At 37.9% G+C, this 26,066-nt stretch overlaps 1 protein-coding gene across 1 annotated transcript in view; it reads left to right on the forward strand.

Moving 5' to 3' along the window:
- The window catches only part of LOC126100451 (cubilin), a 771,806-nt gene that overhangs the window by 109,437 nt on the left and 636,303 nt on the right, over positions 1–26,066 (forward strand). The window contains exons 14-17 of the mRNA XM_049911056.1: positions 4,511–4,673; positions 8,090–8,280; positions 14,355–14,511; positions 20,313–20,512. Coding sequence (XP_049767013.1) covers positions 4,511–4,673; positions 8,090–8,280; positions 14,355–14,511; positions 20,313–20,512 — 711 coding nt within the window. The remainder of the gene's footprint in view (positions 1–4,510; positions 4,674–8,089; positions 8,281–14,354; positions 14,512–20,312; positions 20,513–26,066) is intronic.

The raw sequence follows: 26,066 nt of genomic DNA on the forward strand, positions 1-26,066 counted from the left end.
TTTGGCTAGCTCTGCAACTTATCTGCGGTCAGAGACTGTGCTGGGTGAACTGAGGGAAGAAAAGAAAACAGGCATGTAACTCAAGAGAGGGTGGTGAGGGGGGGTGGGGGAAGCTGACTGTTGGGATGGAGTGATAGGAGATGCCCAGGATATATATGAAGGAGGGATAGGTGGTAGATGCATGGAAACTTACTTTGTCAAAGTTGTGTACAGCACACGGTGATGTGTTGGACTGAACTGGGATGAGCAGATAAAACAGAGGAGGAGGGAGACTGTTGATAGAAGGGTATGGGTGAGTAAAGCTGGGGTAATGGGGGCAGGGGTGAATGTGAGTGCAGAGCAGGGGTAAGTGGAGATTGAGGCCATCCTTTGATCATGTGGCAACAAACAGCCTTGCTGCACCGATTCCCGTCGGGTCACCGAAGTTAATTGCTGTTGGGTGTGGCTGGCATTTGGATGGGTGACCATCCAGACCACAATGCCCTGTTGCCATTTTTTCGGGGTGTACTCATCCTCGTGATGCCAATTGAGGAGCTACTCTGCGGCGCACGAGACGGAGGGTCAATGTGGAGGCTGGCCGTGTGGCATCGCCCGCTCTGTCTGTGAATGGACATGTGGCCGCTCCTTCAGCAAGGTCCAAGCAGGCACACGGGGGGAGGGGTTTATTAGCTATTGGGAGCTCCAACGTTAGGCGGGTGATGGAGCCCCTTAGGGAAATAGCGGAAAGGTCGGGGAAGAAGGCCAGTGTTCACTCTTGTCTGCTTGCCGGGGAGTCTCATCTGAGATGTGGAGGAGGCCCTCCCGGCAGCGATAGAGAGCACTGGGTGCACCCGACTGCAAATTGTTGCTCATGTCAGCACCAATGACTCCTGCCGTCTGGGTTCAGAGGTCATCCTCAGTTCGTACAGGTGGTTGGCGGAATTGGTGAAGGCGGAAAGCCTTGCTCGCGGGGTGGAATCTGAGCTAACTATTTGTAGTATTGTTCCCAGAACCGATCGCGGTCCTCTGGTTTGGAGCCGAGTAGAAGGCTTTAAACCAGAGGCTCAGACGATTCTGCAGAGTTCTGGGGTGCAAATTTCTCGACCTCCGCTATTGGGTGGAGAAATGTAGGGTCCCCCTGAATAGGTCAGGCGTGCACTACACGCCAGAAGCGGCTACAAGGGTAGCGGAGTACGTGTGGAGTGCACATGTGGGTTTTTTTAGGTTAGACAATTCCCCCCCTAGGCCCGACAAGATGCCTCCTGAGACGCGGCAAGGTAGGAGTAGGCAAAATGCAACAGGGAATAACAATATTAATGTGCTAATAGTAAACTGCAGGAGCATCTATAGAAAGGTCCCAGAACTGCTCTCATTAATAAATGGTCACAATGCCCATATAGTACTAGGGACAGAAAGTTGGCTGAAACCAGACGTAAACAGTAATGAAATCCTAAACTCAGATTGGAATGTATACCGCAGAGACAGGCTGGACAGTGAAGGGGGAGGCGTGTTTATAGTGATAAGAAGTGCAATAGTATCAAAGGAAATTGACGGAGATCCGAAATGTGAAATAATTTGGGTGAAGGTCACAGCTAAAGCAGGCTCAGACATGGTAATTGGATGTCTCTATAGGCCCCCTGGCTCAGCAGCTGTTGTGGCTGAGCACCTGAAGGATAATTTGGGAAATATTTCGAGTAGATTTCCCCACCATGTTATAGTTCTGGGTGGAGATTTTAATTTGCCGGATATAGACTGGGAGACTCAAACGTTCATAACGGGTGGCAGAGACAAAGAACCCAGTGAAATTTTTTTAAGTGCTTTACCTGAAAACTACCTTGAGCAGTTAAACAGAGAACTGACTCGTGGCAATAACATATTAGACCTTCTGGTGACAAACAGACCCGAACTATTTGTAACAGTTAACGCAGAACAGGGAATCAGCGATCATAAAGCGGTTACTGCATCGATGATTTCAGCCGTAAATAGAAATATTAGAAAAGCTAGGAAGTTTTTCTGTTTAGCAAAAGTGACAAAAAGCAGATTACAGAGATCGTAAGAGATGGAAAAGAGCCACCGTGGTACAACAACTGAGTTAGAAAACTTCTGCGAAAGCAAAGGGAACTTCACAGCAAACATAAACATAGCCAAAGCCTTGCAGACAATCAAAAATTACGCAAAGCGAAATGTAGTGTGAGGAGGGCTATGCGAGAGGCGTTCAATGAATTCGAAAGTAAAGTTCTATGTACTGACTTGGCAGAAAATCCTAAGAAATTTTGGTCTTATGTCAAAGCGGTAGGTGGATCAAAACAAAATGTCCAGACACTCTGTGACCAAAATGGTACTGAAACAGAGGATGACAGACTAAAGGCCAAAATACTAAATGTCTTTTTCCAAAGCTGTTTCACAGAGGAAGACTGCACTGTAGTTCCTTCTCTAGATTGCCGCACAGATGACAAAATGGTAGATATCGAAATAGACGACAGAGGGATAGAGAAACAATTAAAATTGCTCAAAAGAGGAAAGGCCGCTGGACCTGATGGGATACCAGTTCAATTTTACATAGAGTACGTGAAGGAACTTGTCCCCCTTCTTGCAGCGGTGTACTGTAGGTCTCTAGAAGAGCATAGCATTCCAAAGGATTGGAAAAAGGCACAGGTCATCCCCGTCTTCAGGAAGGGACGTCGAACAGATGTGCAGAACTATAGACCTATATCTCTAACATCGATCAGTTGTAGAATTTTGGAACAGCTATTATGTTCGAGTATAATGACTTTTCTGGAGACTAGGAATCTACTCTGTAGGAATCAGCATGGGTTTCGAAAAGACGGTCATGTGAAACCCAGCTCGCGCTATTCGTCCACAAGAGTCAGAGAGCTATAGACACAGGTTCACAGGTAGATGCCATGTTTCTTGACTTCTGCAAGGCGTTTGATACAGTTCCCCACAGTCGTTTAATGAACAAAGTAATAGCATATGGACTATCAGACCAATTGTGTGATTGGATTGAAGAGTTCCTAGATAACAGAATGCAGCATGTCATTCTCAATGGAGAGAAGTCTTCCGAAGTAAGAGTGATTTCAGATGTGCCGCAGGGGAGTGTCATAGGACCATTGCTATTCTCAATATACATAAATGACCGTGTGGATAACATTGGAAGTCCACTGAGGCTTTTTGCGGATGATGCTGTGGTACATCGAGAGGTTGTAACAATGGAAAATTGTAGTGAAATGCAGGAGGATCTGCAGCGAATTGACGCATGGTGCAGGGAATGGCAATTTAATCTCAATGTAGACAAGTGTAATGTGCTGCAAATACATAGAAAGATAGATCCCTTATCATTTAGCTACAAAATAGCAGGTCAGCAACTGGAAGCAGTTAATTCCATAGATTATCTGGGAATACACATTAGGAGTGATTTAAAATGGAATGATCATGTAAAGTTGATCGTTGGTAAAGCAGATGCCAGACTGAGGTTCATTGGAAGAATCCTAAGGAAATGCAATCTGAAAACAAAGGAAGTAGGTTACAGTACGCTTGTTTGCCCACTGCTTGAATAATGCTCAGCAGTGTGCGATCCGTACCAGATAGGATTGATAGAAGAGATAGAGAAGATCCAACGGAGAGCAGCGCGCTTCGTTACAGGATCATTTAGTAATCGCGAAAGCATTACGGAGATGATAGATAAACTCCAGTGGAAGACTCTGCAGGAGAGATGCTCAGTAGCTCAGTAAGGGCTTTTGTTAAAGTTTCGAGAACATACCTTCACCGAAGAGTCAGGCAGTATATTGCTCCCTCCTACGTATATCTCGCGAAGAGACCATGAGGATAAAATCAGAGAGATTAGAGCCCACACAGAAGCATACCGACAATCCTTCTTTCCACGAACAATACAAGACTGGAATAGAAGGGAGAACCGGTAGAAGTACTCAAGGTACCCTCCGCCACACACCGTCGGGTGGCTTGCGGGGTATGGATGTAGATGTAGATGAAATAATAGCGGCTCCAGTCAAAGAAAACCATCATAGTGACCGGGAAAGCAGTGTGCTGACCACATGCCCCTCCTATCCACATCTTCAGTTGAGGATGACACAGTGGTTGGATGATCCCCTGAAGATGGAGTGTCATTTTTTTTTTTCTTTTTTAAATCACATAATCCTCCTGGCATTAATATGTGAGAGCTGTGGATTGTAATTCATGTAATATAATATTTTTCTTTTGCCCTACCCTTGTTATATTGTTTTAATGGTATTAAGTAAAATGTTCTAGTGGCATTGTCAATAGTAATTGGTAACTTAGATTCTGATCCTGAGCTGCTGATGTAAAGTGACATGCAGATGTATTTTACGTCATGAAATATAAACAAAACACTTCATTGGGTTAGTGTATGTACCTGTGATGTGAATGTGAAATGGAAGCTATTCAAGCCCTGAAATTTATACCTCTCACATTATGTATTCATTTAATTTTCTTTCTACATAGTATAAAATGTGACAATTTTGGAGAATTTTAAAGTGAGTTCTTTTGCCTTTAGTTCTATGATGGACTTTCTGAACGTGATCCAATATTTGCTGAATTCTGCAATTCATCAGAACCAGAGCCTCTAATGTCACCAGGAAGCACTGTTACGATTCACTTTCATTCAGACAATGAAAGCAGCGACACAGGTTTCCAGATTGCATACTCCACAGTTCCAGGTATGTATGTACTTAAACACATATTTTACAATAATGTAATCACCATGCATCTATGAGGGTGAATCAGTGAAAACCTTTATTAAAGTGTATGACAATTTATTACATATATAATTTCTTATAGTTATATTTCCAACCTGATTGCCATAAACTATTTTAGAATGAGCTAATGCTAGACAAAAATCTAAAACCTCATTAAAAGTGTAAAAATTTGTCTCCTCAAACAATAGTTGTAAATTTTCAAAAAATTAAACTTATAGAATTAGTTATATTAGACCCGTGTCTCCTTACCAAAAACAAACCTTTGGAGACAAGAGCAGCAGTTGTATGGAAGGCATACAATTACTGTATAAATACTTCTCTCAAGCCTCAAAATCTTTATGCGAATCAGTTCAATTTTTCATGCAAAAATGTTATGATTATTAAAAAAAAAAAGTTGTGACAAGTCAAAATATACATTAGAAACACGAAGCAATTGTTACAAAAGGCATTAATAATTAACCATCATTAAAATGTCATCAACTATTTGTGCCCACTTATGCCACATTTGATATTTTAAAGTTAATAAGAAAGGTACTGCTTGCCCTTTGAGTTATATTGGGTATACTCCATTCATCATAAGAATAAACCTTATGTAAACATTATGCTGTGTATTCTTCCACGTTTGTTAGAATTTCATTTGATTTCATTTCATGTGGAGAGGAAGCCAAGCTGTCTTGAGTACAGACAAGTGCAATATTGAGGATATGTTTTATGCAGTGCAGGGAATTAGATTAGAAAATGAGACATTTGAAGTAGTAGATGAGTTTTGCTATTTGGCCAGCAAAATAACTGATGATAGCCAAAGTAGAAAGAATATAAAATATTAGACTGGCAATGGAAAGAAAGGCATTTCTGAAGTGGAGGAATTTGTTAACATCAAATATAGATTTAAGTGTTAGGAAGTCTTTTCTGAAGGTATTTGGTGTGTAGCCATATGTGGAAGTGAAACATGGACAGTAGACAGGGAATTAGATTAGAAAATGAGACATTTGAAGTAGTAGATGAGTTTTGCTATTTGGCCAGCAAAATAACTGATGATAGCCGAAGTAGAAAGAATATAAAATATTAGACTGGCAATGGAAAGAAAGGCATTTCTGAAGTGGAGGAATTTGTTAACATCAAATATAGATTTAAGTGTTAGGAAGTCTTTTCTGAAGGTATTTGGTGTGTAGCCATATGTGGAAGTGAAACATGGACAGTAGACAGTTTAGACAAAAGAGAATAGAATCTTTTGAAATGTGGTGCTGCAGAAGAATGCTGAAGATTAGGTGGGCCAATCGTGTAACAAACGAGGAGGTACTGGTTAGAATTGGGGAGACAAGGCATTTGTGGCATCTTTACTTTATTTAGTATTGGAGGGAAGTGTGGGTGGTAAAATGATAGAGGGAGACCTGGAGGTGAATAAGGTAAGCAGATTAGAGAACAGTTTCCTTAAGACCAAATGAGGAAGCTAGCGCAGCAGAGAAAACTTGAATCGAAAATCTGTTTATCAGTTTTTAATGCAAAAAGTAAAATCTTTGTTGGGAAACTAAGTTGAGAGTTTTGTAGCTTTGCTTCATATAAATAAAACTCCCCCCCCCCCCCCCAAAGGCACTTCTGATGACTTTAAATTTGCATAGTACAATCCAGTTGGAGCAACCAGCACCTCCTGTTATGTTGTGCGATGTGATAGAGATATATGTTGGTGTCATATCACTGTCAAGCTAATATGAACCTGTTAATTCACTTCAACTCCTTTTGGATGCACTTCAAAACTGTGGGTTGCTTCTGCTTCACATCGCAAGTTGCATTGCCCATCATATCGTATCACTTCAATAAGAACTGAGACTTACATTAAATGGGTGCAGTTTATTTCCTATAAGTAGCTAAATAATTGCTTGACTACTTTCACATTTTTCAAACAAAACAGTTATACCCAGTTTATGGTGCATTACTACTTGAAAGAGGCCTGTCCTTTTCCTTCTGTACATAAATGACCTAGATCTAAGCACTGACTTTAAATAAATACCTAGTTTGCAGATGACATTAGCATCTTTCTTATAGGAAAACCGCAGGAAAACTATAAGCAAATGTAAATAAAGTTACAGACCACCTAAATGACTGGTTTGAAGTAAGCAAACTAATAATAAATACTTTAAAAATAGCTTTTATAAGCATCTGTTTAAAAGGAGAAAGGAGACAGAGAGCAGGAGGGAAGGTAGGGGAAGGCTGATAACTGAGAAGAGAGGCAGCAGGTGTATGGGACAGGAATGTGGCAATGGAACTGGTAAGATTGTTCTGGGCTCAGGCAGGAGGGTTTGTGTGTAGCCACACTGTAGCAAGTTGCTGTGCTCCCACCAAAAGAATTTCTGCTCTTCTTGACCAGCGTCTCCAATCAATTGCCCACAGCCTAGCCACCTTTCCTAAAGGCATTAACCTCTTCCTTCACTGATTCTCAAACATACCCTTCACATTAATGCTACTACTGTAGTCACTGTTGATGCCACCGCCTTTTACATGGAAGTACCTCATTCCCATGGCTTTGCTGTTATCAAATACTACTACTCCCATTGTCCTTCCAACTATAAACCAGCCATCTAATTCCTTACACATCTAACTAATGACATACTTGCACATAAATATGTGCCCTTTGAAAGGAAGATTTACAAACAGATCCACAGCAAGGCCTTGGTTACCTGCATGTCTCCCTTTTGTGCAAACTTGTTCAAAGGAAAGCTTCCCAATCACCTAAAATTCCAAGCTCCTTGTGTGGTTCACATTCATTTATGGTATGTTCATGCTGTAAGCTCAGGGCTTGTCCTTATTCTGCAACATCTCTTCCACTTTATATGCCTCCCACCCCCTGAGTCCAATGTACACATTCTTGGATGTGGGTCTCCACCCAGCTGATAGCTCCATCCAAACCTCACTCTGCAACAAGCTGATTAACCATCAACATTACATGGTTTTTAATAGCTGCCATGTCTACTATGCCAAAAAGAAAATCCTATGTAGCCTTGTCACCTGTGGATGACACATTTGCAACGAGGAGAAGTCTCTTGCCCAGTATGCTGAAGGTCTTACTAAGGCCTTTACAAACACATTCCATCTCCCAACTTTTTCCACAGACACATTTCCTGTGGCATATCCTCACAAATCCTCCTTTGACCAAACTGAAGATCCAGGTGCAGAGGAGCAACCCCATCATCACCCAAAATTATCCCAAACTTGAAGAACTGAATCCTTTGCCATGTCTTCAAGATTATCATTTAGTTATTGACTTTGCATCTAACAGTTTTTAAATTCTACCAGGACTGCCTGTTATAATATTACTTTCTATGTTGCTTAATTATTTATTATTGCTATGCCTTCCTTATTTAATAACTGTTGCATTTAAGGGATGTCTGGTTGTGGTGGACTGTTTACGGATGCTGAGAAAACAATTACATCACCCAACTATCCACAGCAGTATCCTCGTAATATTGACTGTGAGTGGACAATACGTCTACCTCCAGGAGAAAGACTAAGCATTGAATTTACTGACTTTGAACTGGAAGATTCAAGAAGCTGTATATTTGACTTCTTGGAGGTAAATTTTCTATATGATGTATTTATTCATCCTGTGAATAATTTTTTGTATGAGGCATGCAATTGGTGATGTCCAAAAGGTATATCATAGTATCAGACAAGTAAGATGCAAAGGTTGATGACATGAGATGATGATAATTTACATTGCATGAAATTGACAAGTTTTTAAAATGTACATTCAGTAATATTTATTAAAATATTATAATTTTGTGCCTCACTAATGATGTGCAAAACAATTAAGTACCAGGTTGGCACAATTAAAGATTTATTACAGATGACAATTTGCCACACACACACACACACACACACACACACACACACACACACACACAATACATGTCTGCCATAGTTAGAGTTGGTATAAATACAAAAAACAAATTCACGATAGTGCATATTTCATTTACAAATATCATTCATGCAATCAGTTTCATATTTCTTTGCACTCATGTGGACCAAAAATTCGGACACAGTGTAAAAGCAGTGGACAATCAAGAAAGATTTCAGTTTCTTGTTAAACAAAGGGAGGGATGTCATGTTTTCTATTTCTGTGGGCAGGATTCATGTTCTTTCTTGTACCATTGTATGGAAATCCACATTCTTGCTGAAGTTAGCATTGTTATTTTTAATAAACTTAAATATTTCCAATATGTAAAGGCGGATCAGGCAAAATAACTGATTTTTTGAAAAGAGATCCACAGCTGTCTAAAGGTTTTGATATGTGCATTACTTTTGTAAATCTCTTCTGTGCAAGGAGAATCATATTGGGATCAATTTTCTTGGTTTTTAAATTAAATTTTAGGAAAGTGTTTTTTGTGTTGATCATCAGGTTATTTTTGTCAAACCAATCACACATCTTGGCTGTTATTTCATTTATTGCCTCTTAGAGTTCAAGATTGTTTCACTTATTGCCTCTTGAACTTCAAGATTGTTTCTCCTACTAAGGAGGATCCAATCATCTGCAAATAGTGTACTATTTGTGGCACTAATGTCCAATGGTAAGTTGTTTCTGTGTAGTAGGAACAGGATTGATCGAAGTATTGAAGCTTGTTGCACACTTGATGTATATCTTCATAATCAGAGTAGAATGTTCTGATGCATGTTTTATGGCTACTTTCTGTTTCCTGTTTTTAAGATATGTGCTGACCCAGTTGATGCCATGGGACTATAATTTCTCTAATAAAATGTGATGTGTGACATCAAATACTTGTGACAAATGTGAGAAAATCCTAACTGCTTTTGGTTTTTTGTCAAGTGTATGTATTGTGCATGTATTCCTACATGCAGTATTTGTGGACTGATTCTTTGTGAATCCATACGGAGTATCAGAGTAGATTTGGTCCTTTTCCAGAAACTTCAATTAATCTTATATATAAGATCCTAAATGTTGTATTTTTCAGTTGTGATCTACTTTTGTTTTGTCACATTTGTGTGTGATTATTAGAATATTATTTATGAGTCAGAGATATGGTTTGCTTATTGAAAATTTTGAGAAAATTCATATCAGTGATACATAATTAAGAGCAGAAGACAATCCTAGATTGTATGTACAATATAAATTGATTTTCATCAAAGATATACATTTAATAATAAACCATATCTCTGACACATAAATCAATATTATAACAGTCAAGCACTAATATGACAAAATAAAAGTACATCATAATGGGTAAATAATGTTTAGGATCTTAGAAAATTAGTAACAGTTATATACAAAATGAAAAAGATATGACAGCAATGTTTTTTATATATTTCCGGAAGTTTCCAACACATTAGTAACAATATATAGGTCTGTTTTTTTCCCTATATTACTTTTCCTCACCTCTCTTAAAGACTGGAACAACTTTCATCATGTACAATCAGAAAATGTACAGACGGTTGTAATTAAAGTGCAGCTGCTCACAGAGGTCCAGTGTTGGCTGTGAGTATTGTATGCCAGTGAAACTTGGTAGATATTGTAATGTGCTAATGTGGAACTGAGTTACCCTGGAAAAATATAGTTAAAATTCTGGCCATCAGTTGCAAATCTAGTATTGTGAATGCAAGACAGATGTACATAAATGTTTCTGTGCTTAATGAACTAGGAATGGGCCGTGGGTAGAAAATGTCAAGCCACCACCACTTACACAATTTGGTGAGTATGAGCACCAGAGACGTCACTTAGATGCTGCAGGTAGAGACTAAACGTGTCCCTGATAAATGCATTCTTTTACTGTACCCTAGAGCCAAAAGTTACACGGATTCAAATTAGGTGATCTTGCAAGCCATGCATTTGGAAACCTCTGGAGATAACACATTTGTGGAAGGTTGCATTAAGCAGACCTTTCACTGGGTGAGCAACATGAGGTGTTGCCCCATCTTGCATGAAAACAATGGTTTCCACAGAGTTGCGCTCTTCCAGAGCAGAAATCACATGCTGTAGAATGAGAACTCGATAATGTGCGGACATCATGGTACATTTGACAGACTCTCTGGGTGTCTTCTTTTAAAAGAAAAATGGATGGAGAGTAGCAGTGCTTGTGAATCCAAATCACACAGCACTCAGTCACATACGGGAAGTGCAGTTATTCTTCATATACAACATGCAGTTTAATAGTACCCCAAATTTGGAAGTTGTGTGTATTCATTGTATATTCCTGTAGTGTAAAATATGGCTTGTCACTCCATATAAAATTTCCCAACCACATATTGTCAACTTCAGTCCTTTCCAGAATCCAAAGAACAAATTCAAAAAATTGCTGCAGATCATGAAGTTCCAGGTGCTACACTGTCTGGATCTTATACAGATATCAATGTAAAATTGGCCACAAAATTTTCTGTATTGTTGACCTTGGGGTGGACAGTTCTCATTGCACTGCACTAGCACTAGAACTACCCGAGGCATGTGCATGGTCAATTACAGCAACAGCATCCGAGCTCACCAGTGTTTTGAATTTCATTATCATCTTCTTTAAACAACTTGATGACATCGGACCTCTCCTCAGACCTTCCAGTCAGTGATACTCTCTCAGTGCAGGACTGTAATTACTGCTGTTCACAATAGACAGTTTTACTAGCCGTGCATGGTCTCTCTTCTCGACAGTCATTCTATTCACTCTCATTATGGCTTATCAGATGACAGCATGGATGTTAGACCATCATACAAGCAGTGTGCAACATTCAGTGGCCAAAATTGGAAATAATTTTTTTTTCAGTGTAAATCAATTCCACATTAACGAATCGGAATATCTACCAAGTTTTGCTACCATGTGATAATGACAGCCCCCACTCGCTCTACATGAGTAGCTGCATTTTAATTATAACCACCTGGTACCTGTCATCAAAGATGAATTTTACACATTAGAACATGTGACGGCTGTTTTACTGATGCAGTTCTTTGTGACTCAGTCAGAGATATCATCAGTACAGATAGTTTTTAGACTCTTTGTTCTGAATATAATTTCATCAGCAATAATATCCAAAAGAACATAGAAGTTATGTAATATTTTATTTCACTTTGCATACTAGGTAAGGGTTTCTTTGTGCCTTGTAGGAAGTTATTTACAAAACTTGCATAGTGATTATGAAATATATTGGGAACTTCTTGTTGCTCAGTGATTTTAGAGGTTTTAAATAAGAGTCGTGTTTTTGTATTCAGGAGGCAGTTGATTTGTTCCACATGTTGTTACGACAATCCATATTGCCTGTGCTTTGTTTTAAGATGTAGCAACATAATTTTCATTATCCATACTTTTGACATGCGCAATAACTTTCTTGTGGAGTTTGACATATTTCTAACATTGCCCTACCTCTCTTGTGGCAGGTGGGGGAGCACGTTGGAAGATTTGTTATTTGTAAAGTAATTTATGAGAAATCTTTTTGTGTCACAGTTGTTTACTCATGACTTCTTTTTAGAGGCTCTTAATGTAGTGTTTTTTAATTTAGGAGGGAAAGTAGTATGGGAGTAGGCAAGGAATGTATATAACCTCAACCAGGCATGCCATTTTTCATAATTGAGCAGGCATTGGGCATACTTTGTACACATGTAAAGAACAGCTAGATGTCTTTATGTTTTCAAGGTAAACACTATACTCAAAATCACAGCTTAATGTTATTTTAATTAAATGAAGATAAAATGGGCATACACTGTATGAGCTAAAGCCCTGTTTATTTAAAAAATAATGAAAGGAACTTTCATTATCTTTCATTGTACCACTCTGTTGCCATGAACAAGTGTTACCCCCACAGTAACAACCCACTCGAAGCATTAACACTAGGAGGACAGGCATTAATGAACCAAGTGGAAGGACGGCTACCAGTCAGTTTGACCAGTGATGTTTATCTTTTTTTTTCAGTTTAACTTTTTAAGTATGGTGTCTTTAAATGTTGCTAGTGTACTTTGCTCACCCCACTGATGTGTTATGCGTATATTTTTCTGTAGAAACTATAATTAACTAATGAAAAAACAAGAATCGGAGTAAAGAATAAAGCACAAATACAATATTCACATAAATTAAATTATTTACTAAACTTACAAACACAAATAAACACATAATTATAAAATAACCTTATTTTATCTCTATGACATGTTCCCAGTCGAAGTTGTTGGGATCTGATGCACAGATCCCAGCCAACTGCAAATTTCTTTGCTAATTATCTCAAAGACAATTGCCTCATCATGGGATTGTGCTGCTAGCTTGTAATATTGGACATTTTCATCCATGGATGGTAAATTTTTTCTCGCATAGCTCACTGTTTATTTTGCACGGTAGGGTGACAAAAGTCATGGGATACTTCCTAATATCACGTCGAACCTCCTTTTGTCCAGAGTAGTGCAGAAATTTGATGTGGCATGAAGTCATTGGAAGTCCCCTGCAGAAATATTGGGCTATGCTGCTTATAAAGGCATACATAATTGTGAAAGTGTTACCGCTGCAGGATGTTGTGCACGAACTCACTTATTGATTATGTCCCATAATGGGATTCATATCAAATGGGATTCATATGAGACAATCTGGACAGTCAAATATTTGCTCATCTACTACTGTAAGTGCCTCATTTCCTAGTCTCCCTCAGAATCACCTGATTTAATTCTACTACATTCCATTATCCTTGTTTTGCTTTTGTTGATGTTCATCTTATATCCTCTTTTCAAGACACTGTCCATTCCATTCAGCTGCTCTTCCAAGTCCTTTGCTGTCTCTGATAGAATTACAATGTCATCGGCTTGCCTCAAAGTTTTTAGTTCTTCTCCCTGAACTTTAGATCATACTCCAATTTTATCTTGTGTTTGCTTTACTGCTTGCCCAATATAGAGATTGAATAACTACCTCCCCTGTTGTGCCCATTGACTCTTATAACTGCCATCTGGTTTCTGTACAAATTGTAAATAGCCTTTTGCGCCTTGTGTTTTATCCATGCCTCCTTTAGAATTTGAAAGAAAGTATTCCAGTCAACATTATCAAAAGCTTTTTCTAAGTCCTTGTTATTAATTTTGTTAACACTAAGCTTGCACAATCAGGTAGGAATGTACATTACTTTAATAAAATGTGACTGTATATACTAAAATGACTGAATAAGTTCTTTCTAGTACCATGTAATACTTGATCAGTTTTGTTGGTTGTTTTTTTTTCTCTCTCCTGGATATTGTGGGTAATAGATAGCACTTATATATTGTAGAGGTGTTGTTGGTGGAAACACTTTTTACTTATGAAATAAATATTACGCTTTATAAAAGCCACATATCTAATCCACAGGTATGAGAATTCATTTATTCTTTCAGTATATATGTAGATAGGCTTTGGATGCATTTCCATTAAATGTGTTTTAAGGTCCAGTTAGAAAATCAAATTCAGTTATTTTTCAAAGAACATTGATTCATATAAATGTTGGCTTTGTTGTCATGATTTTGAGCCCCTCTTACATAGTTTAGGTATTTTAATTTTTGAAATATTATGTGTACCAGAGCATATGTTATCTAAATAAGAATCACAAGAGGGAGAGGGAGGAAGAGATGGGTAAGGGTTGGGGGAAGAGTAGTGTGGGAGAAAAGAATCAAAGTTATATGTTTATTGTCGGTGTTGTGCTTGAATGTTGCAGCTGAGAGATGGAAATTCAGAGGAATCTCCACTGATTGGTCGCTACTGTGGAGTGTACGGACCACCTACCTTTTTGTCAAACAACAACAAACTCTACCTTCGTTTCCGGACAGACTTGTCAATAACCAGAAAAGGCTTTAGCATGAAATATCATGCTGGTGAGTGATACCAGTTAATGTCTGTTAATGAAATTATAAACTATAATTCAGATTAAATAATATTATCATTCCATGATTTTAAACATGGCTGTGGCAGCAACTGTTAAAATTCTTCACAATAAAGGATGACAGCCAAAACCAGTTGCAGGATAAAATTTATTAAAATTCTTGACCAAGGTTTCGGTACATATAAATATACCTTCATCAGAAGTAAAACTACCTGAACAGAGAGACACATTCATTAGAAAAGCCATATCAACGAAAGTGAGAAACAGAAGCTTAAGTAACAGTGAAATTACTACAGTAATGTAGGCACAAAATCATTAGTACTTACTAAAATTACATCATGTAATGGAGAATAATAAAAACAATTATGCCAAAGGCGTCGTCAGTAATTAAAACCTCATCTCCATTTGTACAACATGTGTAATGAGCACAGGGTCAAAGCGAACAGTATTAGCAGCATTACTTCACTTATGAACTATTGAGACATGAGTATGACAGCACTAGGGCAGATGGTTTCGCCGAGGGATGGCACTTGCATGTGCCAGACTCGCGCATATTAAAATTAATAAATACATACATAAGCGCATCAAAAAATTTATTAAAGGTTGTGTTAATTCAAACTCTGTCTTAATAAGTAAAACATATCAGGCCAATTAAAGACATTTATGTAAAATAGAAATATAGAACCAATGTATCTGTATCCTAGTGTCAAACGGATAAAACTTGCGCTTGGAACATCTGACGAGAGAGGGCACTAGTGTAATGCGCGAGAGTCTCACGTAACGTAGGCAGCGAAATACATACTAGCGAAACAACCAAAAAAATGTTATAATAAAACGAAAACATCTGTCATTATGAATAAAACATAGTAGTCATTTAACCATACATACACATTGAAATTCATAACAAACAAACATCACAATACGTAGAATCCCAACAAGACAGGAAAAGTGCATTTCACCGGCATTAACAAGCAAGAAAATAACTACTAGTCAGCCAGACTATGTTACATTAAGGCAATGAGGGGTTTGAAACTGTCTAAAAAATTTTTGTTTCGAAGCTGCACCTGTTCATTAAGAACAAAACCGTCTTTTAGAGACAGATGCTTGAAAATCTCTAATTCTTCGAGCAAGTCTAGTTTGTAACCTTTATTAGCTTCATGAAGCAGCTCTACGTCCGGGGTATACAAAATTACGTGTAACGACTGCCCAAACTATTACATAGGGCAGACAGGTAGACCCATTAAAGTTAGGTATAAAGAACACTTGTTAGGTAAAAACGGGGAAAACGTATATAATTCCACCTTTGCTGAACATCTATGGCTCTTACGGCACACGCCAAGTGAACTGGATGACATAGAGCTGCTTCATGAAGCTAATAAAGGTTACAAACTAGACTTGCTCGAAGAATTAGAGATTTTCAAGCATCTGTCTCTAAAAGACGGTTTTGTTCTTAATGAACAGGTGCAGCTTCGAAACAAAAATTTTTTAGACAGTTTCAAACCCCTCATTGCCTTAATGTAACATAGTCTGGCTGACTAGTAGTTATTTTCTTGCTTGTTAATGCCGGTGAAATGCACTTTTCCTGTCTTGTTGGGATTCTACGTATTGTGATGTTTGTTTGTTATGAATTTCAATGTGTATGTATGGTTAAATGACTACTATGTTTTTTAGACAGTTTCAAACCCCTCATTGCCTTAATGTAACATAGTCTGGCTGACTAGTAGTTATTTTCTTGCTTGTTAATGCCGGTGAAATGCACTTTTCCTGTCTTGTTGGGATTCTACGTATTGTGATGTTTGTTTGTTATGAATTTCAATGTGTATGTATGGTTAAATGACTACTATGTTTTATTCATAATGACAGATGTTTTCGTTTTATTATAACATTTTTTTTGGTTGTTTCGCTAGTATGTATTTCGCTGCCTACGTTACGTGAGACTCTCGCGCGTTACACTAGTGCCCTCTCTCGTCAGATGTTCCAAGCGCAAGTTTTATCCGTTTGACACTAGGATACAGATACATTGGTTCTATATTTCTATTTTACATAAATGTCTTTAATTGGCCTGATATGTTTTACTTATTAAGACAGAGTTTGAATTAACACAACCTTTAATAAATTTTTTGATGCGCTTATGTATGTATTTATTAATTTTAATATGCGCGAGTCTGGCACATGCAAGTGCCATCCCTCGGCGAAACCATCTGCCCTAGTGCTGTCATACTCATGTCTCAATAGTTCATAAGTGAAGTAATGCTGCTAATACTGTTCGCTTTGACCCTGTGCTCATTACACATGTTGTACAAATGGAGATGAGGTTTTAATTACTGACGACGCCTTTGGCATAATTGTTTTTATTATTCTCCATTACATGATGTAATTTTAGTAAGTACTAATGATTTTGTGCCTACATTACTGTAGTAATTTCACTGTTACTTAAGCTTCTGTTTCTCACTTTCGTTGATATGGCTTTTCTAATGAATGTGTCTCTCTGTTCAGGTAGTTTTACTTCTGATGAAGGTATATTTATATGTACCGAAACCTTGGTCAAGAATTTTAATAAATTTTATCCTGCAACTGGTTTTGGCTGTCATCCTTTATTGTGAATATTATCATTGCTGCAGTTTGCTGTCTTCTTGTGAATACATAAAGCTATTTCCTCATATTTGTGTCTCTCACTATTATCTTCAGTGCTTAACTTTGATCATTTTCAAGTATATTGCTTAAACTTCTGGAATGTGCAAACATTAAATAGCGCTGCAGAGAATTTTACACCAATAACACTTACGTAGAGTCACTCTGTAGAATCACACTATTTCCCACAGAATGCCAAACAACTTGTGCAGGTTTTTCTTTATAACCTCGCATATGGTTATTATTTTAGAGAAACTTTGCATTGTTAGCTGCTCCAAGCAGAAGATGTGCTGCACAGATTTGCAATTTTGACTGAGATAAACTTACCCTGCAGTGTTCCTCTTTGGCATGCCAGTAGGAGATAGATGTTACATAATCAGCTAAGTAAAACAATCTGTGCACTTTGCATGTTTATTTATATACAAAAGGTGACTTATAAATTTATGTTTTGGAGTGAGATCACTATTGCCATATACAGGGTGAAGAAAAATCCAAAATGATCTTCCCCAAGCTCTGCTTCTACCAGTTTTTCCATTCATCTGTAAAAAAATTGTGTTAGTATTTTTCAGCTGTGACTTATTAATCTGATAGCCTGGTAATTTTCACACCTGTCAACACTTACTTCCTTTGGTATTGGAATTATTATATTTTTCTTGAAGCCTGAGGGTAATTCGCCTATCTCATAAATCTTGCTCACCATATGGTAGAGTCTTGTCATGGCTGGCTCTCCCAAGGCTATCAGTAGTTCTAATGGAATGTTATGTACTCCCAGGACCTTGTTCCAACTTAGGTATTTCAGTGCTCTCTCAAATTCTTCATGCAGTATTTTATCTCCCATTTCATCTTCATCTACATCCTCTTCTCTTTCCATAACACTGCCCTCAACTACATCGCCCTTGTATAGTCCCTCTATAAACTCGATCCACCTATTTGCTTTCCCTTCTTTGCTTAGAACTGGTTTTCCATCTGAGCTCTTGATATTCATACATTTGGTTCTCTTTTTGCGAAAAGTCTCTTTAATTTTCCTTTAGGCAGTATCTATCTTACCCCTAGTGATATATGCCTCTACATTCTTACTCTTGTCGTCTAGCCATCCCTGCTTAGCCATTTTGCATTTCCTCATTTTTGAGACATTTGTACTCCATTTTGCCTGCTTCATTTACTTTATTTTCTTTCATCAATTAAATTCAGTATCTCTTCTGTTGCTCAAGAATTTCTACTAGCCCTTGTCATTTTATCTATTGATCCTCTGCTGTCTTCACTATTTCATCTCTCATTCTTCATCTCCCATTCTTCTTCTACTGTATTTCTTTTCCCTGTTCTTGTCAGTCGTTCCCTAATGCTCTCTCTGAAACTCTCTACAACCTCTGGTTCTTTCAGTTTGTCCATGTCCCCTTTCCTAAAATTCCCACCTTTTTGCAGTGTTTCAATTTATTCTACAGTTCATAACCAATATATTGTGGTCAGAGTCCACCTCTGCCCTTGGAAATATCTTACAATTTAAAACCTGGTTCCTAAATCTCTGTCTTACCATTATGTACTCTATCTGAAACCTTCCAGTGTCTCCAGCCTCTTCCATGTATACAACCTTCTTTCATGATTCTTAAACCAAGTGTTAGCTGTGATTAAGTTATGTTCTGTGCAAAATAGTACCAGGTGTCTTCCTCTTTCATTCCTTACCTCCATTCCATATTCACCTTCTACTTTTCCTCCTCTTCCTTTCCCACTGTCAAATTCCATTCGCCCATGACTATTAAATTTTCGTCTCGCTTCACTATCTGAATAATTGCTTTTTTTGCATTATACATGTCTTTAATCTCTTCATTATCTGCGGAGCTGGTTTGAATATAAACTTTTACTACTGTGGTAGGTGTGGGTTTTGTGTCTATATTGGCTACAATAATGCATTCACTATGCTGTTCATAGTAGCTTACCCACACTCCTATTTTTTTATTCATTATTAAACCTACTCTTGCATAACCCATATTTGATTTTGTATTTATAACCCTGTATTCACCTGACCAGAAGTCTTGTTCCTCCTGCCACCGAACTTCATTAACTCCCACTATATCTAACTTTAACCTATCCATTTCCCTTTTTAAATTTTCTAATCTACCTGCCCAATTAAGGGATCTGATATTCCACGCTCCGATCCGTAGAATGCCAGATTTTTTTCTCCTCATAATGATGTCCTTCTGAAGAGTCCCCACCCAGAGATTTGAGTGGGGGACTATGTTACCTTTGGAATATTTTACCCAAGAGGATGCCATCATAATTTAACCATACAGTAAAGCTCCACGCCCCCGGGAAAAATTACGGCTATAGTTCCCCCTTGCTTTAAACCATTAGCAGTATCAGCTCAGCTAGGCCGTTTTTGTTAAAGTCGCAATCATCCAGACTTTTGCCACTACAACTAGTGAAAATTCTGCTGCCCTTGTTCAGGAACCACACATTTCTCTGGCCTCTCAGCAGATACTCCTCAGTTGTGGTTGCACCCACGGTTCAGCTATCTGTATCGTTGGGGCACACAATCTTCCCCACCAACAGCAAGTTCCATGATTCGTGGGGTTGGGGGTTAACTGGAGTAGTAGGGCATTTAAACCATTAGAAAAATTATTTGTAAAAACATATTTTTCCATTGCATATATTTTTAAACAAAAATTGTATTCACGTCAATGTGCCGATTTATTTTCTTCTCCACTGTTTGTTTCACAGGAAACAGAAAAGTTGTATTTATGGGTTATTGGCTTATGGTTAGCAAGAACAGTAAACAAGGCTCAATATCATTGAGATTTAGAGGATATATGGATAGTGAGGGGGGGAGGGGGGGGATGGACATAGGAAGGGGCAAGAAGGAGATGGACAGGGAGAGGGTGAGGGAAAGATGGGTAGAAGAGGAGATGGACAGAGAGAGAGGGAGAAGGCAATGGACAGAGAGAGGGGGAGAATGAGAAGATGGATAGAGGAAAGAGTGAGAAGGAGATTGGGATATATATCCAATTTCCATGTATATTTAGCAATTGTGATTGCTTCAATAGTTGTTATATAAAAGCAGTTGCTTGCTGTTATGTTGTGTAATTCAGTAAAAAGAAATTGTACCTTATGATTGTATTTTTCATAAAATCACAAAAAATGTTCTCAATGTCTCCATTTTGCTTACAGTTTGTGGTGGTACAATAACTGCTCCATCTGGACAAATACATTCTCCACTGTATCCAAATGTATACCCCAACAGCAAACACTGCATTTGGCAAATCGAGCAGCCACTTGGAAAAGCCATTGAACTTAATTTTGTTGATTTTGATTTGGAAGCTCTCTTCTTCAGGAGATTACATTCACTGTGTCCATATGATGCGTTAGAGGTAAGTGTCAGAATTTTTCCAGTGTTTTGGTAGATATTTTGGCAATGAGACTGTACATGTAGTTCAGTTTGAATGTTTTGAAAATGACTGGATTCTAATCAGTTGTCAGAGTTACAGAAAATACACTCAGTATTTATGTAGTTTAATCTGTTATTATGTATTTCAATGACATGTGATTCTTATAAACTGTCAGCCCTATCATAAAAATAGGAACATTTCCTGCTGAAATATTTTTCTCAGCTACTCAATTCTAGCATTTAGGGATTTGCTTCCTAGTCAGTGATAGGTCATTGGTTCAATGAACTCAAGCATGAGAGAAATTGCATTGAAGATTAGCAATGGTCTGACAATATAGCAACATCCATTAACAAACAAGATGAATTCCATGTTTAGAGAATGACTAAAGATGGAACTTGCCGCACCAACCAATAAACCTGGATTCTTTTGACAACTATCAATAAGATTTTGTGTTGGAGTGTTTTTCTCAGTTAACAGATGCCAAGCCGACCAGCTCCAGAAAAGAAACTAACCAGATATTTGAATTGCATTGAAATAAGTTTGATGGTTTTAATTCTGACAGCTGAAAATAAATATTTGACATCATAACATGTAAAGAAATTTGACTGAACTATTTTGGTCCATAGGTGAAAGATAGACATTTTGACCTATGTTGATGACCCCTTTAAAAAAAGAGAGAGAAGAGAGGAAAAAGATTATGAAAAACAAAGAATATTCTCCTCTTTCTTGACAGCTAGTAGATTCAGTCATTACAGCCACACTTATGAAAGGCAGTGACTGATGAAAAGAGTCCATGTGAACTGTCTAAAGGTGGACTTGTATGTGACTGTCTTCCATCATGATAACTTATCGGTCGTAACACTTCCATTTTTTACATAAATATACAAGGGTTGCCTAGAAGGTAATGCACTGCATTTTTTGTCTCAGCCGGAAACAATGCTACGAATGCAAAATGTTTCGTTTGTATTATTTGAAGTCTCCTGAGTGAGCTCGTCAAGTTTTCATCACTTCTGACAGATAGCATAGCTGCAGGACAGTTTCAAAATGTCATCTGTAGTCATGTATGTTACAAGCTATGTGCCATCATCATTTCTGCAAAGAAAGAAACTGTGCGGAATATTCACAAAGTTCTTGGAGCATCTGCTGTCAACAGAAGTACAATTAGTTGCTGGTCACAGACAGTGAGGTCATCAGAAGGCAGTTCCGGCAGAGGTCCAAGATTTGCAGTGATTGGGGTGTCCATCCATGGCTGCTACACATGACATGTTGCAGGGAGCTGATGTTGCCATTCATGAGGACAAACGCATTATGGCTTGACAGTTGGTGCTGCATCTGTCAATCACCAAAGTAAATGTGGATGCAATTATCTGGACTCTTGGATGTTCAAAAGTGTGTGCAAGATGGGTCCTAATGATGGATCACAAAGTGCACAGAAAAAATTTTTATCATGATTTGTTGCAATGTTTTGAAGCTGAGTGGGAGGCCTTCTCATCCTGGATTGTGACAGGTGATGAAACCTGGTTTACCGTTTTGAGCCCAAAACAAATGACAGTTGATGGAATGGAGTCTTTCCCACTCCCCACAGAAGAAAAAGTTCAGAGCAACTGCTTCTGCCGGTAAGGTCATAATTACCGTGCTCTGGGACTGTGAAGGTGTAGCACTTTAGACCATGAATGTAGGTTCCTGTGTCCACATGACTGCACAGATATGACCTCACAAGAGATCTTACTCTTTCCAGAGCAAAATAAATCATTTACAATAATGTTTTGACAACTGAATGAGACTGTCACTTTCAAACATTTCTACACAATCTCACCAAAATGACAACTCATGAGCTTTGAGAGAATGGCTTATTGGATACAATTGAGAAAGAACAGTTGTAGAATATGTGCAGGTAAATTTTAGAAACATCAGAGAGTAACAATACTTTGTAACCATGGTGTTAACAATTAGATGAAGGAAGCTCTGTTTACATAAATAAGTTAAATAAAAACTTATAGTTAGTAGGTAAAGTAAGGAGCTAAATGAGCTGTTAGTTTTATCTATTCCCACTTTCTGTCCAAAAATCCCAGTGCAACACCATAACGCTCAGCCCCACACAAGTCTGACGACTGCTGAACACATCGCAAAACAGGTGTTGCACAGTGTTACCCCATCCACCCCACAGCCCTGACCTAGCCCCTCAGACTTCCACTTGTTTGGGCCATTAAATGTTGCCATTCGTGGAAGACATTTTGAGGATGATGAGTGGATGTTTCACACAATGAAGCAGTTGCTCCACCATCAGGACAAGTATTGGTACTGACAGGGCATACACACTCTTGTTTCGCACTTGAGGAAGGCCATATAGTGGGATGGAGATTACGTGAAAAAATTACACACATGCTTTCGTGAACGTAATTCTTATTATGTTCAATGAAGAATTATTGTTGAAGAAAAAAATGTGGTGCATTACTTTCTGGGCAACCCTTGTATATTATATATCTGGAATCAGATTTTGTCAAAACAAATTATCTTCAAATTTATTGACAAATTTGTATTGATATTTTAATTAGTTAATAGCAATTAAAAATTGTTTTTGAGATGAAACAAATTACCTTTATTGAGACATTTTGATCTCATACTTCAACTGCAGTAGTCCAGTTGCTTCAATATGCTTTTAAAAGAAAGTGTCATAAAAGTAAGTAGAGCATCACTCATGAATCAGATCTCGTGAGATAAGTTCATGGATGCTATCTCCCACAAAACCCATTATGCCACTGTGAGCTGTAAATGGTTGTGACTTCCAATAAATGTTACTAATGTTGGGGATAATTTCTAAACAGTAAGAATGAAGGGAGAAGATGAAACCTAGTGGCAGCACATAGCCTGCTCCTGTCAAATAGCACCAAATGCATCGTTAGGCTTAATTCCACATTCAGCAGACAGATAAAAATAAACAGTGTTACATGCACTAGCTTTATATTATACTGTGGATGGTTTGAATATAATCGAAGGACATTGACATGAAGTCTGTTCATCGGGAACATTAGGTCACTAGCTCACTTCTCTTTACTAATCACAATATTGTTGATGAAAATATTTTCCAGCATGTTAGCAAGATTTGAACCTGCTACCTCATAGTTGTACATTATTGCAGAGGTGTCTGCTAGCACTTTTGACCATGAATGTAGGTTCCTGTGTCCACATGACTGCACAGATATGACCTCACAAGAGATCTTACTCTTTCCAGAGCAAAATAAATCATTTACAATAATGTTTTGACAACTGAATGAGACTGTCACTTTCAAACATTTCTACACAATCTCACCAAAATGACAACTCATGAGCTTTGAGAGAATGGCTTATTGGATACAATTGAGAAAGAACAGTTGTAGAATATGTGCAGGTAAATTTTAGAAACATCAGAGAGTAACAATACTTTGTAACCATGGTGTTAACAATTAGATGAAGGAAGCTCTGTTTACATAAATAAGTTAAATAAAAACTTATAGTTAGTAGGTAAAGTAAGGAGCTAAATGAGCTGTTAGTTTTATCTATTCCCACTTTCTGTCCAAAAATCCCAGTTAGACATAGTGAGAGTTTTCCGTGTTTTTAATTTGTTTGCAAGGGAAATAACTAAGGAATCCAATGGGTTTGGGTTTTTGAGTTCCTTTAGCAGGGCTACGGTCCTTCAGTAGAGGAAGTGCCACTAGAAAAACATCAGACAATGTCTGTTCTGCATATTACGAGCAGAATAGTGTTTCTTCCTCATATCACTGAGTACATTGTCTGGGGTGATGAGCTGATTGGTAATTCCCTTGCACAACCTTTTGGCAATTCCCTTACACAACCTTTTGGTATTTCCCTTGCACAACTTACAAGTGGAATGAATGACAAACCCATGCAATGTGTCAAATGACACAGCACTCTCCATAGGTGACTGACACTTGCTCTGACATCCAATATGAGAATTGTGCAAGGGCTGTTGATTCATGAGCAGGATCAATTAAATAAGCAGCCTCAGTTGAAGCCACTATCATGATACAAATTACAATCCTCATCATCAGAGTAGTGTGTGTGCAGCTGTGAACTGAACAATATCCTCAGACGCCGCCCTATCCATATTACATGCTTTCTGGAGATCACATTGAAATGCCAGGATTCCAGGAACACTGGAGGTGGTTAGATACTAATTTATGTGGGCACAACAAACAAAAACAAAGACATTGCATTTAATGACAAAAAATTATATTGGGGATGTGCTTCACTGCCTGTACTGAAGAATTATCTCTTGCAAATTTCAATGTCTTTAAAGGGTATACAAGAAGCACACAAAAAGGAAACCAGTACCTTAGAAACCAAGATTGTGGAAAGTGCTATGATGATGAATCATGAATTCCCTTCGTCTATAACTTCTGTGTTTACCTCCACTTGAACCTAATTACTGTAGTCCAGTGTAGGCCATCGTTTACAATTTTTAATCCCCACACTTTTCTCCATCACCAATTTAACCATTTCTCGATTCTTCAGGACATGTTCTATCAATCTGTCTCTTAGTTCTTCCAGTTTGTGCAGTAAATTTGCCACCTTCCCAACCCCAGAAATTACTTCAGGGAAGTCATTTTCCTGCATAGTCTGTTTTATTTTGAAATAGATACTTTATATTTAGTGATAGCCAATCTCCTGGAGCACTGTCAAGCTACATCACAGCAAGAAACTATAATGCATGAGGCCTGGCATATAGCACACATCTGTGTGAAGAGAGCAACATGGGATGACATCTCTAATAAGGATTTTGCGCAGCTGTAGTGGTTAAGGGCACAATTGTCTCACATGTGAAATTCATGTATAAAAAGGACCTCTACTTGGGTTCATCGCAGTGCCAGAATGCAGAACATTAAAATACATTGCTGTAACTGTTTAAAATGAAAATACACATGAAGTGGTCAGCATCTCAAAATCTAATAACTTCATTTCAAAATAAAACAGAGTATGGAAAAACATGGCTTACCTCAAGAATTCACAGTTAGTGTTGACCCACACACCAGTTATTACCACTAGAAATTTTCTGTGTCTTTATTTTTTCACTAATTAAATCTACATAGAAAAGGTGAAAAATCATTTAAGGTTTGTGAGACTTAAATTATTATAGAAACAACAAATATAATAACTGATAAGAGTAAGGTAATCAACATTTTTAATAATAATTTGCTAGAAGTAGCTCAGGAGATTGATGTTGGCATTTCAAGGCTTATGCAAGAAGCAGTGCCATGTGAAACAAGTTTCCATAACACAAAATAGGATATATAGTCTCAGTTTGGGTTTGAAATGGGTGTCACTACAGAGCATGCCATTTTTAAATTTGATGATTAGATTATATAAAATTTAATTGACAAAATACTGCTGTTTTGTTTTGTAGGTGATTTGTCGGGAACATTTGATTGCGCAGTTCAATGTATAATAGAAAAGCTCAAATATTATGGTATCAGAGCTCACTGTAACTAATTTTCATCTTATTTAACTAAAAGAATGCAATTTGTCTCATTAAGAAAAC

This window comes from Schistocerca cancellata, chromosome 9 (assembly GCF_023864275.1).
Source record: "Schistocerca cancellata isolate TAMUIC-IGC-003103 chromosome 9, iqSchCanc2.1, whole genome shotgun sequence".
Classification (NCBI taxonomy): Eukaryota; Metazoa; Arthropoda; class Insecta; order Orthoptera; family Acrididae; genus Schistocerca; species Schistocerca cancellata.